At 43.9% G+C, this 22,223-nt stretch overlaps 2 protein-coding genes across 3 annotated transcripts in view; both read left to right on the top strand.

The window, feature by feature from the left end:
- The first annotated feature begins 1,844 nt into the window (after positions 1–1,844).
- ndufs2 (NADH:ubiquinone oxidoreductase core subunit S2) lies at positions 1,845–15,178 on the top strand. Its single transcript, XM_063187544.1, has 14 exons — positions 1,845–1,978; positions 3,295–3,401; positions 6,856–7,046; positions 7,731–7,851; positions 8,502–8,614; positions 9,165–9,239; positions 9,770–9,847; positions 10,107–10,192; positions 10,636–10,755; positions 11,287–11,416; positions 13,790–13,885; positions 14,136–14,219; positions 14,319–14,376; positions 14,826–15,178. The coding sequence occupies exons 1-14, from the start codon at positions 1,875–1,877 to the stop codon at positions 14,861–14,863; spliced, it is 1,401 nt and encodes a 466-aa protein (XP_063043614.1). The 5' UTR covers positions 1,845–1,874; the 3' UTR covers positions 14,864–15,178.
- An 807-nt stretch (positions 15,179–15,985) lies between these two features.
- The window catches only part of fcer1g (Fc epsilon receptor IgFc epsilon receptor Ig), a 14,259-nt gene continuing 8,021 nt past the window's right edge, over positions 15,986–22,223 (top strand). Inside the window, exon 1 of one of the 2 annotated variants that reach the window (XM_063187011.1) lies at positions 15,986–16,206. In XM_063187011.1, coding sequence (XP_063043081.1) covers positions 16,146–16,206 — 61 coding nt within the window. In that variant the 5' untranslated portion in view covers positions 15,986–16,145. The remainder of the gene's footprint in view (positions 16,207–22,223) is intronic. The other variant, XM_063187012.1, reaches the window with a different exon arrangement.

Raw genomic sequence — 22,223 nt, 5'->3', positions numbered from 1 at the left:
TGTGTGTGTGTGTGTGTGTGTGTGTTACATGTTAATGCCTTGTCCATTCACACTCTGTGCGTGCGTGTGTGCATGTGTATTTGTGTTCACAACATGTTTATGCCTTATTGCATTCATTCTGACAAAAAAATATAGGTCCACATTGCACGCGCGTGTGTGCGTGTGCGTGTGTGTGCCTGTAGGAGAGAAAAGATGATACTTAATAATCCCAAAGGAATGCAAAAGTATATAAATAATTAATTTGTGTGTGTGTGTGTGTGCTTGCATGCGTGCGTGCGTAGTAGAGAAGAGATAGTACTTATTAATCCTGAAGGAATGTTAAAATCATATTAATAAATAATTGATATTAATAAATAATTCATTTACAATTCAAGCTACATTTTCGTTTTTATTTTACCCTTAGAAGATGCTTTTAAGCAGAGCAAAGTAAAAAAGAGAATCAGATACCGTAGAAGAAGAGCACAGAGATGTGTGGAATTAGTAATGAGAACAGAGCACTAGTCATATTTAATAAATCATTCATACATCACACACAGGGACGAATTATGACTCCACGGGCCCCAGCAACCAGACAAAAAGAGACGCATCTCAGTTGTGGAAAGTGATTTTAAAGGCGCACTGTGTAGGATGATATAGGTATAGTATAGGTATTTTATTGCAACTATGTTGCTCATTGAAACTGAGCTGTCTACTGCCAAATTCGATCCTTTGAATATTTACTAAATAAGTAATAATTACTAGTAAGACCAATGTACAGTAAAAGTTGCAACTACAAATGTCTATTTCTGGAAATCCGGACAATTGAGAACATCCCCCTTTTCGTGTATGAAAAGTGTAATTTTCCCAGTCATAATGAATACTTAGAATTTCATAGTGGTGGTGAGCATTCATTAAAAAAATTACATTTGTGAATGGGCAGCATGAATTCTGGAAATAAACTAGGCCTACTACAAATATTACACAGTCCACCTTTAGCGCAATATGAAAAAGAAAATATAGAAGCTTGGGCTTCAGGGCCCCCTTGGCTCTTGGGCCCCTGGGCCTGGGCCTGGTAGGCCCGTGCAGTAATTCATCCTTAATCATACATCATTTACACATTACCGCAAGCAACCAATGAGTCGCGGTCCATTCACATGCCATAAGGGATAACCTACATTTGAAACTAAAACTGTAACAATAACATAAGGAGCCATTCAGCACAAAATTCTACTATTAGCCTATCTTCAAATAGGGCCTGTAGCCTAGTATGAGCCCGGGCTAGCAGTGTGAATTCATAATAGTATATTGAAGTCTACATCTAGCCTATTGGTTTACACATAGCCTATTAATATGCTATCTCCACATCCTGCAGTTTTCTGTGAGCGTGAGTGTGTGTATGTGTGTGGGAGCGTGTATTAGGCTATGTGAACTGATGTAAGACTGATTGCTGCACTCCAGTGTGTGCTATATGTTTACTGCAATGTGCAATAATGTGTATTGTGTCTTTGTGTATGTTTTGTATCAGTGTAGCCTATTTGTGTCAGACACCTTAATTTCCCAGCTCTACTCTAGAATATAATGTCTTGCCACCATGACATGAGAATCATGAAAAGCGGACTATGTATTATTATTATTATTATTATTATTATTATTATTATTATCGTTGTCATCTTGGACACATATCACTGCAGGTCTGCAGAAGAAAACTACAATTGTCTTGTTATACTCTGCACATTTTTCTAAGGCAACCAGAGACCTTTGTCTTGCCCTGCCTATCATCCTCCCCGCCGGCAGATGGCAGTGTTGATAGAGCCATGTCATAACTGTCTTTGATGCCTTGGTGAGAAACAGAAGTTGCGCATGCGTGTTCCTGCCGGTGTTGTAAGTCAGCAAAGATGGCGGCGACGTTGCTGAGGTCGCTTAGTAAACTCGGACGTCCTTCAGCGGCGTTATTAAACCAAAATGTTGTGAGCCCGGGATGTATGGTCCTGCAGAACAGGTAAGCGCGTTCATATGTCTTCATCCTATCCATTTGGAAGGTGGTAGCCCATACAACCTCTGTTACAGGTGAATAAACCTTTGACAGCCAGTGTTGCGTGTCAAGCTGTTAGCTGTTAGCCGACCCGCAAGTTAGAATACCGATAGTTTTAAGCTAATAAAACATTATACCGCTTCTGTAATTTTGTGAGTTGGGCATATAGTTTGAAAGCAGGATGTATACACTGGCTCTATATCACTGAGGATCCTATCTTACTGAAATGCACCCAGGCTGTGTCCGGCGAGAAAGGACAACAGACTGGAATGTCTTGTGATGATAGCTAGCATGCTAGGGCTGTGGCTGTGCTGCTGTTATGCAGCAGTCTGGGAATCAACCGGCCAGGTTTAGAGCAGGGCACGAATTTGGCAGAGTTTCGATGCTGTGTAACCGTAACACATCAAGTAATTTCAGAACGTATGGGGGGATATCAGAAATAGCAATAGCACAAAAGATACTTCAAGTATCCAATTGCCACTGGGGTTGCTTTGTTTTTCCTTCGCGTGACCCATAAGGTTGGCGCTTGCCAGAGTTTGACATTTCATGACGTTGACATACGAAAGACCTTGCAGCTACTGTACTCAGAAGGACTTGACCCAGATGCAACATCCTGTCTTGACTTCACCGCACTGTACTTGACTGCATTACCGCCCCAGTGTACCCCGTGTGTGTTGGCTATTTTAGTAGTAATAAGCCATGTGGAGTGTTCTGCAATACACTAACCTACTACAACAACAAATCTTGTAAGACGTGTCACATGAATTGTACTTGTCCGGACAAATGCCACATTTATATAACCCAACACCAGCATAGAAGGAAAGTAGAGTGCCAGGCAGCACAGACGGTGTATGCTGTGGCAGGTAATGTGCTTGCCAACTTTTGACATTTCGTAATGGTGGCATACCTCAGAAGGACCCAGATACGTCAGCTTGTCTTGGCTTCATCACATGGTGCATTAAGTCTCCTTGAGTATCCCAGTGGCTGTTGTAGTCAGGTGATTTATGCAAGACCTTGGCATACAGTGTCAACAAACCTTGACAGCTGTGATGGCCATGTCATAAGCTTCTTCCATATGCCCTACTTGACCAGGTAAAACTAGGTCATTTGGAATATGTGGCACTGGATTGTAGCTTCTGAAGTCACTGGCATTGTCACTCAAGTTGCAGTTGTCATTCCAAGTAACATGTTGAAGGTCAGCACAACAATGACCTCAGCAGAAAGAAATATGGGCATCTGCACATGTGTCTGACTGTGTGTGTGGTGTCACATCACCTTGGCAGGCAAAAGCAATGGCAGCCAGATGTGGAGTACACGATGGAGTCTTATGGGGGGGCCGTGATGTACCCCAGCGCCATCTCCGCCAAGTGGGTGCCCCCTCCATGGAACGGTGAGATCAACTTGCATTCATTGTGTGTGTGTGTGTGTGTGTGTGTGTGTCTGTACAATGTGTCTTACCGTCACCGCTAAGTGGGTGCCCCCTCCATGGAATGATGAGATGAATGTAAAGCACTGTGTTTGCGTACGTGTGTGTATGAAAGTCTAAGTGGCTTATCCCTCCGTGGAACAGTGAGATGAACTTACATTTATGGTGCCGCAGTCGTGTGTGCATGGTAGAATCTATCACAGATATGGGTCATTTCACGTGAAATCAGACACTTTGGGACCCGACCGACCCGGATTTCAATCATACTTGGTGTGCCTTTTCAGTAGCAAGGTAGCACCCCAGAACTGCATTGGTTTGAATCTGACACTAATATTAAGGGAGAAACAGACTAGGAAAGGTTCACATGTGAGGGTAGGACACTATACATTCAGCCTTGAATATATCAGTCAGTGTTAGTCACAAAAAGATGCCTGTGGTGTTGTTTGAAAGCTCTTTTCTGGCTCTACATAGTACACAATCACCTTGGAATACAACTACTCTCAGAATATGAATTATGATAAATTGAAAAATTAAAAATTGAATATCTAAAAAACTCATATTTTAAAATGGCCAGTTCCTTGTCCAAACGTAGCCGGCAATGTCATGAGCAGCACCTTAAATGCTGGTGTTCGGTTTGTTATTCATTTCAGAGAGAAGTTGACTCACAAATATGGCATCATACAGACCACTTACTAATAATATGGTAATACCATAGTAGCATCACATGACAAAACAAAAACAAAACAAAAATGGTCAGTGTCCATGGTCCCAGGTTTCAGAAACTAAGGCAGATGTCCATTTATACACACCAAATGATGATATGTGAATGTTTGAACATTCCTTCTCTGTGTACCTGTGCCATCTTCCCTTTACCGTACTTTAAAGAGATAATCAATGGCTACACTCTCATTTTGTACTCTACCAGTGCATTTGAAGCAGCAGCTGTGTCTTTTGTAGATAATGTATAAGTACGTCCCGTTGCAGTTACAGGTTCCACTACCAGAAGCACATCCTGATGATCCATGACAGTCTATCTGGTCTGAAGGGAAAAGTGAAGGATGGAGATGGCCCATGAGGATGCAGGAAGTTCAGTTTCACCTCTCCAGTGCTCGGCATACATTCCTCAGCACATGCTAGCCACCAGTTGCCATCATATACAGCTACAACATACCCTTTGATGCTTGAAAATGTAACACATTCCTTTACTGAGCTCACTCTTTCAACTCTGCCTTCTCTGAATGCTCAAAATGGCCTAACTTCCACTGTATCCATTGACAATGGGCAGAAGCTGTGTAGTTTTTGAGTACCTGGAATAGTTCTTGCAGATTCAAACCTTTTCAACAAGTTCTCAGCTTCATGATGGTACATATCTGTTGTGGCAAACTGGCAATGGATGTTCTTGACATTATCCTTGACAAATTCAAACAGTTGGTATGGCGTTACAATTTAATTGTCAATAGGACGTTGCAGACTTCCGGCACAATATAAGAACCTTAAAATTACAACAAATTTGTGCCACCACGAGGCAGATTTTCACATACCTGCAGAGTGGCACTTTTTTGCCACATCACATGGCAAAGGTCCATGTGATGGCGTTGGAGGGACAGTTAAATGGCTTGCTGCACGAGCAAGTCTGCAACGTCCTATTGACAATTAAATTATAACGCCATACCAACTGTTTGAATTTGTCAAGGATAATGTCAAGAACATCCATTGCCAGTTTGCCACAACAGAGATGTACCATCATGAAGCTGAGAACCTGTTGAAAAGGTTTGAATCTGCAAGAACTATTCCAGGTACTCAAAAACTACACAGCTTCTGCCCATTGTCAATGGACACAGTGGAAGTTAGGCCATTTTGAGCATTCAGAGAAGGCAGAGTTGAACGAGTGAGCTCAGTAAAGGAATGTGTTACATTTTCAAGCATCAAAGGGTATGTTGTAGCTGTATATGATGGCAACTGGTGGCTAGCATGTGCTGAGGAATGTATGCCGAGCACTGGAGAGGTGAAACTGAACTTCCTGCATCCTCATGGGCCATCTCCATCCTTCACTTTTCCCTTCAGACCAGATAGACTTGTCATGGATCATCAGGATGTGCTTCTGGTAGTGGAACCTGTAACTGCAACGGGACGTACTTATACATTATCTACAAAAGACACAGCTGCTGCTTCAAATGCACTGGTAGAGTACAAAATGAGAGTGTAGCCATTGATTATCTCTTTAAAGTACGGTAAAGGGAAGATGGCACAGGTACACAGAGAAGGAATGTTCAAACATTCACATATCATCATTTGGTGTGTATAAATGGACATCTGCCTTAGTTTCTGAAACCTGGGACCATGGACACTGACCATTTTTGTTTTGTTTTTGTTTTGTCATGTGATGCTACTATGGTATTACCATATTATTAGTAAGTGGTCTGTATGATGCCATATTTGTGAGTCAACTTCTCTCTGAAATGAATAACAAACCGAACACCAGCATTTAAGGTGCTGCTCATGACATTGCCGGCTACGTTTGGACAAGGAACTGGCCATTTTAAAATATGAGTTTTTTAGATATTCAATTTTTAATTTTTCAATTTATCATAATTCATATTCTGAGAGTAGTTGTATTCCAAGGTGATTGTGTACTATGTAGAGCCAGAAAAGAGCTTTCAAACAACACCACAGGCATCTTTTTGTGACTAACACTGACTGATATATTCAAGGCTGAATGTATAGTGTCCTACCCTCACATGTGAACCTTTCCTAGTCTGTTTCTCCCTTAATATTAGTGTCAGATTCAAACCAATGCAGTTCTGGGGTGCTACCTTGCTACTGAAAAGGCACACCAAGTATGATTGAAATCCGGGTCGGTCGGGTCCCAAAGTGTCTGATTTCACGTGAAATGACCCATATGCTAAGAGAGGATGCCCCCTCCATGGCAAGGCAAGATCAGAGATTAGATTACATTCCTCCTCTCTCCATATTATCTGTCATTATGGTGCACGTCTGACTTATTTTTGAATGTCTGAACTTCTCTTCAGTCTATTTTGCTGTAAAAATTGATTTCTGTGTACACTTCCTATGTTATAACTCTGAACCTGCCACTGTGTCACATATGGACCGGTGTCTATAGAAGCAAATACAATTTTGATGGGATCTTTGTGTAGTGCCTGTTGTATGTTTTAATTGACCATAGACCATAAACTTGACTTTGAGTATAAAGGGTGTATCTCCCTGTGCGGATGCTTATGTGTTTATTTACATTACTAAACATCACGTCCATCATCTCCACCCCTCTGCTACATACCTTCTCTCTCTCTCTCTCTCTCTCTCTCTCTCTCTCTCTCTCTCTCTCTCTCCCCCTCTCTCTCTCTCTCTCTCTCTCTCTCTCTCTCTCTCTCTCTCTCTCTCTCTCTCTCTCTCTCTCCAGATAAGGACCCCCCTGCTGAGAAGGACGTGTCCAACCTGACCATCAACTTCGGCCCTCAGCACCCGGCGGCCCACGGAGTGCTGCGATTGGTCCTGGAGCTCAGCGGCGAGTCGGTCAAGAAGTGCGACCCGCACGTAGGCCTGCTGCACAGGGGAACGGAGAAACTCATTGAGTACAAGACCTACCTACAGGTACTATAACACACACACACACACACACACACACACACAGGGGCACGAAAACAATTCTTATTCAGGGCTTTTTCTAGGTTTTTTTGGCATGAGGGAGCATCATGGCAGGTTGAGAGGGGGTGAAGGGGGGTTGTTCCTCTCGTGAATGAGAAATTTACTAGGGGCGCTCAAATATATATAAATATATATACTAAACAAAGTATGAGGGTGCACCGGCGGAGGTATGAGGGTGGAGCGCCCCTATTTCCCCGTTCAGAAAAAGCCCTGTTATTGTAGAAGACTTACCGATACATACACACACCACACTTGGCTTAGATGTCCATGTCAACCAGCACTTGGCCCATCACCGTGATGGAGCAGTGTCCTATGGCCTGATTGTGGAAAACTGATATTTTGTAGTGTTTATCGCTGGATATCCCTCTCTTTTTCTCTCTCCCTCTCCTCTCCCACCTACGGTATAACTGTCTGTCTTGATGGGAGTGTTAAACCGGTTTATTGGAGACTAGACTAGACCATAACATGTGATAAAAAAAAATCTACTCTCCTCTCTAGACGTCTAGGATGTGCAATGAGCATCAACATTTACTGTAAATATAGATGTTTTCTCCCTCCTATGCAGGCTTTGTGGTATGTAAAGAGCATTTCCGTATTTACTGTATGTATATGTCTATCTCTCCTCTCCAGGCACTGCCGTATTTTGATCGTCTGGACTACGTGTCCATGATGTGCAATGAGCAGGCCTATTCTCTAGCAGTGGAGAAGCTGCTGAACATCCAGGCCCCGCCCCGCGCACAGATGATCCGAGGTCAGCCGCCAATCACCATATCACTCTGGCAACTAACACTTTACCATGACAGCACATTACTGTAGCTGGAACCTCCTTAGAAATAGCATAGCATTGTCATACCCAGGGCTGCTAATAGGTTTGGCTGGGCCCGGGACAAAAATCTCTGAATGCCCGTCTATCCCTCCCTGTCAACGGGCCTGGTCATACCCTACAACAGCAACAGCACCCAACAGCAGCACACACAAATAATATGGACGTATTTGGATTTTTAGAAAATGATTTCAAGGCCTACTTGGAATACTATCACGGTCCATCAGTGTTATTTGTTTGGTGTTATTTGTTTGGGAGCAACAACTAGTTTGACAACAATTAAACCGCAAAGTGTATGTGTGTGTGCGCGCGCCCGTGTGTGTGTGTGTGTGTGTGTGAGCTCCTCTGTTTGTGTATGTCTGTGTTGTTTGAATAGGTGATGTGCGTCATACAGATTTGTTTTGGAGCAGTACAACTAAACTATGTGGTTGTCCGTGTGTGTGTGTGTGTGTGTGTGTGTGTGTGTGTGTGTGTGTGTGTGTGTGTGTGTGTGTGTGTGTGTGTGCTTGTGTGTGTGCTTGTGTGTGTGCTTGTGTGTGTGTGTGTGTGTGTGTGTGTGTGTGTGTGTGTGTGTGTAGTGCTATTTGGAGAGCTGACGCGTATCCTGAACCACATCATGGGCATCACCACCCACGCGCTGGACATCGGAGCCATGACACCTTTCTTCTGGATGTTCGAGGAGAGAGAGAAGGTGAGAAGGAGTTTTTTTGAAGCTTTGTTTTTAGAGGAAAAACCTCTGTCTGTTTGTAAACAAAGGCCCAAACGAAGAGCAAAGTCTACGTTTATCAAAATACCCGGATATTTATAAACAGCCCCTTAGTAATGGCACACGTTAGGGTGGGGTAACCACAGGTAAAGCAGCTATTGTAGTTTGTGGATTAAGTGTTTTTTTTTTCGTTTTTAGTGAATTATCCAAAGCATATTCATTGCAGTACATTAATTACCAATTACTAATTAATTCATGGGCATTTACCACCTGACGACTGAGCTCATAAAAACGTTATGTACCGTATATACCTGATTTGTTTATTGTTTTGGGTGTGTGTGTGTGTGTGTGTGTGTGTGTGTGTGTGTGTGTGTGTGTGTGTGTGTGTGTGTGTGTGTGTGTGTGTGTGTGTGTGTGTGTGTGTGTGTGTGTGTGTGTGTGTGTGTGCGCGTGAGTGCGCGTGAGTGCGCAATTGTGTATCCTCTTCAGGTTGTGTGTGTCTAATGGCATGTGTGTGTGTGTGTGTCCTCTGCAGATGTTTGAGTTCTATGAGCGTGTGTCTGGCGCCCGTATGCACGCTGCCTACGTCAGGCCAGGAGGAGTACACCAGGTAACACACGTGTACACTATTATACATTACACAGTACAGCAGTACAGCAGCCTATAGGACGAGTGCACCAAGTAGTTCTTAAAGATTATGTAGTATTCATAAATATGAGGAGGATAAATGCACCTCTGCACATGCATACGTCAGACACAAGGAGTCTAGGAGGTAACTGACTTATGTGAAAGCCCATTGGGAAACTCCAACTCCCATTGTCATTGCGACACAGCACTCCACAGCACACAAGTGCACACTGCACACTGCACACAACGAAAGTGCGGCAGGACGGTACCATGCTCAGAATACCTTGGTCATGGAGGAGGATGGGGGAGAGCACTCGTTGATTACTCCCCCCACCAACCAGTCGAACCGGCAACCTTTGGGCTTAAAGTCTGACGCCCTAACCGCTTACCCATGACTGCCCGGACTTATGCAGATAACATAACATACCATAACACTATTCATGGATATCAGCAGGTAACACTGGCAGACTATTAGATGTCAGGTAACTCTCTGTCTGTCCTGTGTGTTTTTAGGACATGCCTCTGGGGCTGATGGATGACCTGTACGAGTGGTGTAAGAACTTCTCCCTACGCGTCGATGAGGTGGAGGAGGTACGTGTGTGTGTAGTGGGAGTGAAGAAGAGTGAAGCATGTTTTTGGAAGTCTTTGGGGAAGCTGAAAAGGTGTGTGTGTGTGTGTGTGTGGGTGCGCGCTCTGTGCTCAGGTGTGTGTGTGTGTGTGTGTGTGTGTGTGTGTGTGTGTGTGTGTGTGTGTGTGTGTGTGTGTGTGTGCTCTGTGCTCTGTGCTCTGTGCTCTGTGCTCTGTGCTTAGGTGTGTGTGTGTGTGTTGATCCCCTGTATTCTGTGTCCAGATGTTGACCAATAACCGCATCTGGAAGAACAGAACCGTCGACATCGGGGTGGTCAAGGCAGAAGACGCACTCAACTATGGATTCAGGTAGAACATACACATGTTCGTTTGGTTACCTTGAGAAGACTACAGTATTCAGTAGGGCTATAACAATATTGTATCGAATAGAGAAATTGTGGCGTGCAGAAATCGCAGTACTGTATTGTGATGCAAGAAGGCAGTAACAATGGTGGGGTGTAGGCCAAAAATGGTGATGTGAACGAATGGTGAGTTGAGTACAGCCCTAGTATTCAGTGAATAATGTTTCCATTAATAACAAGAGCTGATGAAAAATAAACGTTCTAATGTTCTTTATATGTTTTATTGTGTGTGTGTGTGTGTGTGTGTGTGTGTGTGTGTGATGCTGAGAAGCTCAGGTATCAAGTAGGATCTGAGGGAGTCTGAGCCATGTGATCATGTCCAATTGCATTTATGTCATGTTAACTTTATTGTGTGTGTGTGTGTGTGTGTGTGTGTGTGTGTGTGTCTAGTGGTGTGATGCTGAGGGGTTCGGGTATCAAGTGGGACTTGAGGAAGTCTCAGCCCTACGACGGCTATGAAAATTTTGAGTTCGACATCCCCATTGGCAGCAAGGGAGACTGCTACGACAGGTAAGGAGACATGGACACACACACACACACACACACACCACACACCACACACCACACACACACACACACACACACACAGCAACAGAGACTGTTATGTTGTGACTTGGGTATGGTTGTGTACTAGGTGGACGAGATGAGTTAACTTGGTCTCAAGCATCTTTAGGTCTTAAACGTGTGTGTGTGTGTGTGTGTGTGTGTGTGTGTGTGTGTGTGTGTGTGTGTGTGTGTGTGTGTGTGTGTGTGTGTGTGTGTGTGTGTGTGTGTGTGTGTGTGTGTGTGTGTGTGTGTGTGTGTGTGTGTGTGTGTGTGTGTGTGTGTGTGTAATAGGTACCTGTGTCGTGTTGAGATGCGCCAGTCTCTGAGTATTAACCCTGTGTGTGTGTGTGTTAGGTACCTGCGTCGTGTTGAGAAGTCTCTGCGTATTAACCGTGTGTGTGTGTGTGTGTGTGTGTTAGGTACCTGTGTCGTGTTTAGGAAATGCGCCAGTCTCTGCGTATTAACCCTGTGTGTGTGTGTGTGTGTGTGTATTAGGTACCTGTGTCGTGTTGAGGAGATGCGCCAGTCTCTGCGTATTATGCTGCAGGCCATGAACAAGATGCCAGAGGGGGAGATCAAAGTGGACGATGCTAAAGTAGCCCCGCCCAAGAGAGCAGAGATGAAGGTAACACACACACACTCTCACACACACACTCTCTCTCTCACACACACACATACACCCGCTGTATCACAGTTGATTAAATAGGTTCTACCATGTAGGCCTAGGCCTAATTCCCCGTCAACCCCTCCCACATGTTTCAGATGGTTTGGCCCAAGGCCCGTCTTTTAAATCACACAGGCGCGAAACAGAGCGCCAGCGATGGAAAGCAGGAAGAGTCTAGGTGGAACAGAGAGGGCTAAAATAATAATAATAAAAAAAGAATGGAGGTGGCAGCCAAATGTGCCAAATTAACTGACATCTTCTCAAGACAAGCTGGTAGATTACTGAGAGAGATACGGATAATTCACCTGGCTGTTAATTTTATTAGGCATGTCTATGCAAATAGGCTATAACGTGGCGATGTTTCCAATGTCAACTCAACTGTCAACTTACTGTCAGTTTTTAAAATGTCACAATGTAGGCTATATATGACCTATGGTTTAGAATTGTGATCCTTTTTTCATAGAAGAACCGAAAACTTGTTGCTTTACATTAGGCTACATTCCATTTGATGAAGAGAGTTGCCAAACGCTTCATAACGCATCTTGCATTACCCGATGCGCACATATCAGTTACAGGGTCCCCGCGGTGCATTAAAAAGCATTACATTTAGAACATGTGATTTAAGGTCGTGAAAAGCATTGATTCTATTATTAACGCAATAGATTAAACGGGGGCTATTACATTTGTTGTTAAATAGGCTATTTGTTATTAAATGCACGTCAAACATGCTGTTTAAATCATTTATACATGCTCTATACTAATGCTCTTGGTTTGCGCGCATGGGGACAGTTTAGTTGTCCTTTTAAAAAATAATTAGGTTACTGGATAGTTTGCACGTTCTATCCGCGGAATCAGCGTTGTGAAAGCCCTCAGCGAGTGACCATTCATTGTAATGTGAGCTGAGCCCCTTCACGCCCGCGGGAATCTATTCTATTTTCAAGTTGCAATGTCACGAATACATGCAGACACGTTCGCCTACATCCCGTGCTTGCAGTGTGTAGCCTATCCTCAAGCAACGGAATCCTTACATTTGCCGTTTTTGATAGACAGTTTCAAAGTCGCCGTCATGCTTTAGCTCCGACCTCTGCAACTGTAGCCTATCTCTTCTCGCTGTTAAATCGTGCAGCATTTCCACATGTGCGCAAACATCAACTCAATATTCTTCTTTAGCCTATGGAATGCTTTCTAGCATCAGCAAGGAAGCCACTGATGATCCAGATGAGGGCAGGACTACTGAAGTGCCAGGTAGAGGAAGAGAGTTAGTCAAAATAGATGTCTATGATATAAAATACGTAGTAATACACAGCAATACATAGTCTACAGAAGAAAACCATGATGTGTGTAGATTAAATCGTGCAGATGATTGAACAAAGCCATAATTAAATAAGTAAACAAATAAATAAATGCATGAAAGGATAGGCCTAGGCTGTATGCAGAATGCAGTAGGATGGAGCCCAGGACCACAGTGGAAACGGGTAGCAGGATTTAAGATGAACTAATTGCTGAAAATGCATCAAAATAAGACCAAATGAAACAGACAACCACTGTCAATAATTGATCAATAATTGTCTATGAAGCCTACATTACTTTTTAATTAAATTGTTACATTTAATTTAATTGTTAAATTTAATAATAGCCCTACAGGGAAGTCAGATGCTAAGAGGGAGGCGTGCATTTTGTCCTTCATACGAGAGTGGCCTGAATTTGAATTAAATTCCCGGACTGATACAGACAATACAAAATTGCAGCAAAGTACACACAGAGCAGACATAAAGTGCCATCATAGAGATGCATACGGTGCATACCCACTACCTTAGTGAATGCCTCTCCATCACACTGTGTTTGACCATAGTGGGGTTCCCACTGGTCATGGAATTTCTGGAATATCATGGAATTTCATGAAAGTTTTTCCAGTCATGGAAAGTCATGGAATTTTGCCATTTTGCATGCACAATCACGGAATATCATGGAATTGTCTTAACATTTGTGTAGGACGCTAGGAGCAAAAACTTTTTTTGTTTGTTTTACTGGTTATACTACAACGCTTCGCCAGAGATGTTTTGGTTTCGTGCTGTAATGTACAACATTCTAGAATGCAATGAGCCCACTTAAGTCTGGCGGTGGCTCGGCGGTGAAGATAATCTTCAGTTTTCACACTTTTTAAAACTTTTTAACGTCATTTCTTTTTCCGGAAGTGGTCATGGAAAATTGTGTTTTTGGGTCTGGAAAATCATGGAATTTTATAGCTGAATTAGAGTGGGAACCCTATCTATGGAGTCCCTAATGCACGTGTGTGTGTGTGTGTGCGTGTCTGTCTCCCTCTGCTGTCTTTAGATGTCTATGGAGTCCCTGATCCACCACTTCAAGCTCTACACTGAGGGATACCAGGTGCCACCTGGGTGCACATACACAGCCGTGGAGGCACCCAAGGTAACAGGGGTGGTGTGTGTGAGAGATGGATAGAGAGAATGAAGTCACCGTATATAGTTTGACGTGTAGTTGTGTAAGTGATGTTGACTGAATGTTTCATCTATGTGGATGTGGACACTTGTGCATGTATGATGGATATAATGATATTTAGTTTTTTTTAGAAGTTTTCTGAGTGCCATTGGCTATGTTTGTTAATTCTGTGTGTGTGTGCGCGTGTGCGTGTGCGCGCGCATGTGTGTGTTCTCTGTAGGGTGAGTTTGGTGTGTACTTGGTGTCTGACGGCTCAAGCAGGCCTTACCGCTGCAAGATCAAAGCTCCCGGCTTCACTCATTTGGTAAGACCGCCTCTCAACCAATTCCACCTCTTTGACTAGCTGCTGACTCTTGAGTGACGGCTCCTCTGACCAATCTGTGACTTGTGTTTCGTCCTGTAGGCGGGTCTGGACATGATGGCCCAGGGACACATGCTGGCTGATGTGGTGGCCATCATTGGTAAGGCTCTCTCTCTCTCTCTCTCTCTCTCTCTCTCTCTCTCTCTCTCTCTCTCTCTCTCTTTCACTTCTCTCTCTTCTTTCACTTCTCTCTCCTTTTGGTGGTTATCATTGGTTAATCTGTTCTACTCATCGCCACAAGGGGCGCTTAGCACACCTCACAAGCACAGTCACAGTGTGTGTGTGTGTGTGTGTGTGTGTGTGTGTGTCTTTGTGAGTTTGCTTGAGTGCGTTCTGGTTTTTAGTGACTAGGGCTGCCTGAGTGTATTTGCGTGCATTTGTGTGGGTGAGAGTGTGTCAGAGTTTGTGCTGCTGTGTATGTGTACGTGTAGATGTATGATTATTTTAGTCCATATTTAGTGGTGACTAACTCTTCCATTCTCTCTGTTTAAAGTAACGAGTGACTAACTCTCCTCTCCTCTTCTCTTCTCTCCTCCCCTCCCTCCGCAGGCACTCAGGACATTGTGTTCGGGGAAGTGGATCGCTAAACTCCTCTCTTCACCTCTCACGCTGCCTACACTAGCTGGCAGTGTGTGTGTGTGTGTATGTGTGTGTGAGTGTGTGTTTCCATCCGTCAACAGCCAAACACATACGTGCGTACACTCACACCTGATCAAAATACCCACCCCCACACACACTCTCACCTGTTGTATAAACGCAATAGATATTTTAAAGAGTGAAAGACGGTGGTCATTGCAGTCGGTGTTTTTTTTTTGTGAAGTTTATCTGCAATCATTCTCTGGATTGTCTCTTATGTCTCCATGTATATAAATATTAATAAAGCCGCTACAAAGCTGCTCTAACTTCTGTTGTGGTGGTCTTTCTCTCACTGTGGTGTGTGTGTGTGTGACACTTTCATGTGTGTGTGTGTGTGTGCGTGAGAGAGAGGAGCGGGGGGGGGGTCGGGTTAGTCAGGTGTGGTCTCTGATGCGCTCTCTTGCCCTCTCTCTCTCTCTCTTTTTCTCTCTCTTCCCACCCATCTCTGTATTTCTCCCCCATCTCTTTCTCTCTCTATTTTGTGTGTATGTGTGTGTGGTCCTCTGCTGTATCTGCTTTCACTTTGGTGTGGCGTGTTGTCCACCATGCAGCCCGCCGTGTGTGTGTGTGTGTGTGTTTGCATCAGAGCGCTGTGGGCAACACGGTGTCTTCTTGTGAGGGGCTTTGAGGAATGGAATTTTAGCTGCACAGAAACAGGATGTGAGGTCACTTGGTGTGAGGGCCGTCGAAAACAGAAGTGGCTGCTGCCCCACTGTAGTGTGTGTGTGTGTGTACTTGCAGTACATGACTCCTTGAAATTTCTATAGAATGTGATTGTGTGTGTGTGCACGCATGTGTGTGTGTGTGTACAGGTCAGTGGTCTTGTGTGCAGGTGTGTGTGTGTGTGCATGTGTTTTTAGAGGTGTGTGTGTGTGTGTGTGTTTACAGGTCGATGTGTGTGTGTGTGCATGTGTGTTTACAAGTGTGTGTCTGTGTGTCTGTGTGTGTATCAGCTGGTGTTGTGTTCTTAAGTTGCTGATGTGTCTCTTGTGGGAGGAGTCAGGAGTTAAAACGGACACACCGCAACCACGACTTCCTCAGAACTGACACACAACCCCTCCCCCTCCCCAACACACACATACACACACTCACACACACACACACAAACACACTTCTTCAGACTAGCCGTCACTTCAAACACTCCAGAGAAGCTACCGCGACCAACACACAGACACACACTCAGACTCGCGCATCTGGACCAGAAGCCTGCTCGGTGCCCTTTGGTGTGTGAAGATGAAGAGCCCTCGAACCCTCCTCACCGCCCTGCCTCTCTGGATGTGCTTCGGACAAGCAGGTAAGAGTGTGTGTGTGTGTGCGTGTGTGTGTGCGTGTACGTGTGCGGCTGCGCGCGTGTGTTATACATGTTTAGGAGGTAAGTTTCCAAGCAGGGGTCGGGGTGTGTGTGAGTTTAGTTTGAAGTCTTGAAGGGTAGGTTTCCAGATTTTGTGTGTGTGTGTGTGTTTCGTTTGAAGTCTGGAGGGTGGGTTTCCAGGTAAAGGGTCTGTGTGTGTGTGTGTGTGTTGAGGGGGTTTCTGGTCTGTCTTCAGTGTGTGTGGCTAGCTGAGTTTCCAGTCAGGGCTGGGCAGCAGTGAGCGGCATCTATAGACAAACGAAACTCAGAACGAGAGGGTCAAACTCACCAGGAAACAGGACAATGGTGTAAGGCTCGGTTTTGAATGTGGTGGGGACAAATCGTCCCTCATTAATGTTTACATTACCTTCATTAAAGTGATGGAGACACTTCAAAAAATATCATATATAATCTCTATTTATAGAGATATTTATATATATATATATTTAAAATATATTTAAACTTTATATTTTCACTTATAAGTGGTATGGACATGCCCCCACCATCCACCCCATAAACTACTATGCCCATGGTGCAGGGCCTAATGGACTGAGAAACTCAGACACTACAGGGCCTAATGGACCGGGAGTCTCGGACAGTGCAGGGCCTAACACACCGGGGAAACTCAGTACAGTACAAGGCCTATTGAGAATGAAAAGGCAGCTTTTTTTCTTTTTTTTTTTTTTTTTTCTTTTTTTTAAAGATTCTATTGTAGATACTTTAAATAAAGTCCCACCTTCAAAAATGTTGAACTTTTTAGTATGTATTGATTTTTTTAAAAAGAAGAAAAACAAAACTTGTATTTATCTATTTATTTGGTTGTTTGCTTAGTAAATGCCAAATTAATTCTTTCTATCTGTATTGGCCATGATTAGCTATATCCACTGAACTGGAAATAAATGGAAACTGGCCACGGCCCACAGGGCCCAAAAGCCATTGAGTGGCAACAAGAACTAATGAACCCATTGCAATGTCATGCAGTAGCTGTAGTGTGTTGAAACACAGTATGTTCAAATGTATAAAAAGGAAGAAAAAATAGAGGAACCTAGTTTGGCAAATACGGTAGGACTGCATTAATCGTCTGTGGGAGGGTGCACAAATGTTTGAGTAAAGAAGTGTATTCTTGCCTATTAAAATGTAGAAAAAAAGGAAAATGAATACAGTAGTTATTGTGTGTTGAAATATTCTCTAATGCAGTCTTTCTCAAAGTGGGGCGCAAGCCCCCCTGGGGGGGCGCGGAGGCATTACAGGGGGGGGGGCTGTGACATCTGATTTTGGGGGCTTGGGGTTTGGGGGTGTCTCTCCAATAAGCAATACATTTTAAGCCCTCACGAACATTATACTATAAATTGTCATCAATTTAATAGCATAGGAAATTAACACACATCTCTCTTTTTTATAATCTCACCAAATCTCACCTTTTCTTTGATTCTGCGTAGCGCAGCGATTGTAAAATCAGTCTGCGTAAGTACTGCTGTTGCTTGGGGGGGGGCTCGTAAGCATTCAGACCATCCGAAGGGGGGGAATGATGGGAAAAGTTTGAGAACCACTGCTCTAATGCATAGAAGTCAAGAAAGGGATAGGAAATTAGGCTGTGTGTATGTGAAAGGAGAACGCTTTGTCTTTGCACCTCTTCACGCGTAGATGGCGGAACTGTAGATGGCGGAACTGAGGACTTGTGACATCTAGGCTAAAAAAAACCCAAACTCATTACAACATGCATGACAAGAGATAAAATATGGAAAATGCATCGCATACAGTCATTTATAAATGTAAATGTGCACATGTGCAAAGACAGGTAATTTAAGTTGTGTAACTACAAGAAAACAGAATTGTGAGAGCTGGATAGGAGTGATGGGGACTGTAAAATGTAAGAATGCGAAAAGATATGTGCAAAAATGTGCGCGCGCATGTGTGTGGGGAGAACAGTGGTGTATTTTGGGACAGTGCGACTGGATGGCGGAAAAATGATGCCAAATGGTCACAACAGAAAAAGAAAATCTATTAAGCTACAATTTCGAAATCAAAAAAAGTTTTTCAAATACAGTAACAGAACAGAAAACTCTATGGAAATGTATTTCAGCAAAGGGCTTGGCTGTGTGTGTGTGTGTGTGTGTGTACGCACAGACTGCCATCATGCATTGGTGCGACACCTTTGCAAGTGAAATCATGCTTCTCAATGTAACGGGAAAGCACTTTTGACACAGATTATAACCGGGTGTGTGTGTGTGTCTGTCTGTAGAGTACAGCTTTATACATGGTGTCAGCAACTCCAAACTCAGTGGCAGAAAACATTTTTTTTCCATTGTAGATATGACTACATGTAGACTCAACCAACCTGTAAAATTTCATTAGTGCATCCGCCTGTCTGTTTGTATACTACATGTAGACACATGGAGAAACATAAATGACCTAGCCGATGGCTAAAGAGACGATGGGGTGCTCAATTTTGCACCGATTACAGTATTTGTTGCCAAACATTTTCTGTGGGGACACCCTCTTAAATAACTTCCTGTGGCGGTGCGCACAGACACAGGCCCTCTCTCCCACATGTTTTTACGTAATTTCATTTTTCCTTGTTTGACTTGTGCATATGAAGAAAGTGACAATAAAAGCTGACTTGACTTGACTCTAGGACCTAAGAATGCCCCCCCAACCCCCAGTTTGGGAACCACTGGGTGACCATATTGTACGCCCGTGGGACATCTGTTGTTTATGGATGTTTGGTGGGGGACCTTGTGTTCTTATTTAATACTACAGATACAGCCATTTATTTTTGTTTGTTTATTTTGTTTTATTTTTGTTTCAAACATCACTGTCAGTCTGACTGATTACTCAGCAGTTACTGATCTTGCATAGATGGAAAAAGGGAAGTGTGTGTGTGTGTGTGTGTGTGTGTGTGTGTGTGTGTGTGTGTGTGTGTGTGTGTGTGTGTGTGTGTGTGTGTGTGTGTGTGTGTGTGTGTGTGTGTGTGTGTGTGTGTGTGTGTGTGTGTGAGTAAAGGTCAATCCCTTTTTCTTTTGAAATGTGCAAGTTCCTCAAAGTAGCACAAAACAGGAGCGGAGTAGACTAGAATTAAACAGGAATAGTCCAGCCCACTACAACCACTGTATTCTTTGTACAGTGTTGTCCATATTCATACTTTCCATGAACACATTTTCAGAAACGTCCTACGCAACTCTAAGAAGACAACTAAACATTTTGAAAGTGAAGTGACCAAATACCAGTTGCCTGGAGACTAGTTGCTGGTTCACCTGACATCATTATGACGGTGGCCTCAAAACCACACCCTCGTGGCAACATGAGTTCACTGACGGGTTTAGGGCAGGGTCTACTGTATTGTAGGTGACCTCAACATGACACGTGACGGGTATGCCCTCATCCCTCCAACAGTGCTGCCTGGTTAAATGGCATCGAAACATCACACTAGGGGTTCAGGGCTGGACCATGACCGAAAAACAGCCTGGAATGTTTTTCTCATAGACCAGTCCATTGTCTATATTATAGATAGACCAGTAGCCCATCCCGGGAAAAAATAAACAACAGACAAGTAAACAAAACAGCATCGGCCCCTGAGGAGTGTCGGCACACCGTGAAAATGCAATATATGCCAGATCGCCAGTCCAGCCTCCCTAGGGGTATATGGCAGTGCTGGGAACACTGAGCAGCTCTAAGGATGTTGGGGAAGTCCTAATGTCAAAACACTGTCCTCCACTCGAGCATAACGATCTGGACAACCAAGGGTCATCCTTGTCCTGTCTCCCTCTCTTTCTCTCTTTTTTGATCAAAAGGTGGTGGTGGTGGTGGGGGTGGGGGGGTCTTCACTGACCAACTGGTCAAGTTTAGTATGAAAAACAAAACAAAACGGGTGTTCATAAAAAAGGCTGTCCAACTAGCATATGTATAGCAGGCAAAAATGCATAGGCGTGTAGCCTTAAAAGCTTTTTCATCACTTCAGTGCTGCTTCTTAGAAATATGTAGATACAGGGAATTGACTGATAAGGCTGCCTTATACGGCGTTGATATAGGGGCTCGTGGGAAGTGCAAGTAGATGTCAACTGCTCGGAAAAGACATAAGCAGCAGTTTTCGAGATTCTTCCCTCCTCCAAAACTAGTTATTATAGCCGGAGTGCATTTCATCAAAAGGGTCCTCTTCAAAGTAGATCAGTCACTGAAATGGCTCTGGAAACATTATTACTACTAAAGATTACATACCAAAGATAAAGAAAAAAATTACTGTTGTTTTAAGTTTGAAGTGTTGGTGGTTAAAGTTTTTATTCTAATTAATAATGGATACAGAACATAAAGTATTCAATAATAATAATAATAATAATAATAATGAAAATAATAATATTAATAATAGTGATGTTCATAATCAAATGTATTATAAGGTGCATCCCCTAGTGTTTTTATGGTCACTATTACTGATTAAGCCGGACCATAAATGGGATCTCTAGAGGTGCATCCCCTGTCTCCTGTCTACATTCATGATGGACCTTTTCAGGGTAATCACATAACATGGGGCTAAAGGGGTGTGTGCGCGTGAGCGTGCGTGCGTGCGCCCGTGTGTGTGTGTGTGTGTGTGTGTGTGTGTGTCCGTGCGTTCGTGCGTGTGTGTCTGCGGTGAAGAGGAGTGGGCTCTGGGCGCAGCCCAATATGCGACCTTGCCTCCTCCACTCGCATCTCGTCATGATGACATCACTGACAACAGCATTATATTTCAATATCTTGCAAAAGCTCAATTGTAGAGTCTTTTTCTCATTTGCAATTGAGATGGTGAATGAAAAACAGTCCCTCAAAAGTTGTTGTGGCGAGGCTGACAGCTGGGAAACTTTATCGTTTTCTCCACGGAGGAGGGGCCAGGAGGCAGGACAAGGAGACAAGCACAAGTGGAGGAGGCAAGGTCACATATTGGGATGCACCCTCTGGGCGCAGCCACAAGAGGCCTAGTGAGGATTTTCTGGCCTTTGTGAGTGTGTTTGCGTGTGTGCAGTGTGTGTCAGTCTGTGTATGTCGGTGTGTATGCATGCATGTACAAGTGTATACGAGTCATTTGAAGACGTTTTGGGTTTGATCTGTGATTCTGTCTGTGTACATGTGCTGTACATGAGCTCTTGACTGATGATCTGACATACAGGGCATTCCCAGATGCATGTGAGTGTGTGCGTGTGCGCACATGTGTGCGTGCATATGTAGACTGCCCCACAATTTGCAGGGGGCCCCACACAAATGCCTTTTTTGTCCTAGTCCTGTCGTGTACACATGTGCTTGTGTTTTTGCATTAGTCCAAATTATTCAGAGAAAGAGGAAACAATCCCCTCTCCCTGCTCTCAAGATAGAGCACAGCTCACAGGTATAGCTCAATGATCTGGCTTGCTCGCTCTCTCGCTCTCTCGCTCTCTCTCTCTCTCTCTCTCTCTCTCTCTCTCCTCTCTCTCTCTCTCTCTCTCTCTCTCTCTCTCTCTCTCTCGCTCTCTCGCTCTCTCTCTCCTGTGGAGCACACCTCACAAATATAGCTCTACTCCTCTCACTGCACACATAAGTTCACATCGGGATGTCATCACCACACACACACACACACACACACACACACACACACACACACACACACACACACACACACACACACACACACACACACACACACACACACACACACACACACACACACACACACACACACACTGTTTCTGTGTGTATGCATGTGTACTTTCCCACACCACATGCAAACAGCACACACAGGCATAGACTTGAGCTAACACCTCCTAACCACTACATACAGAAGTCTGAGGCTTTACTTTACTGTCAGAGAGAGGCCAGTGACGGTTCTGCATTCGCCCTGACCAGAGTCTGATCTCTAATAACAAGGCAGTCATTTTACTCTCGTTTCATCTTCAATACAAGGGCAACCATTTTAACGAGTCAAGGAGGAGCAACTTAAGGGCCTGACTGACACAGAT

The sequence above is a fragment of the Engraulis encrasicolus genome, chromosome 21 (assembly GCF_034702125.1).
Source record: "Engraulis encrasicolus isolate BLACKSEA-1 chromosome 21, IST_EnEncr_1.0, whole genome shotgun sequence".
Taxonomy (NCBI): Eukaryota; Metazoa; Chordata; class Actinopteri; order Clupeiformes; family Engraulidae; genus Engraulis; species Engraulis encrasicolus.
This window is presented reverse-complemented; position numbering and strand designations above follow the sequence as displayed.

Coding starts and splice junctions, on each gene's coding strand:
- ndufs2 (XM_063187544.1), top strand. CDS start 1,875: ATGGCGGCGACGTTGCTGAGGTCGCTTAGTAAACTCGGACGTCCTTCA. Junction 8,615..9,164: donor TGTTCGAGGAGAGAGAGAAG/GTGAGAAGGAGT, acceptor TGTCCTCTGCAG/ATGTTTGAGTTCTATGAGCG. Junction 13,886..14,135: donor CAGCCGTGGAGGCACCCAAG/GTAACAGGGGTG, acceptor TGTTCTCTGTAG/GGTGAGTTTGGTGTGTACTT.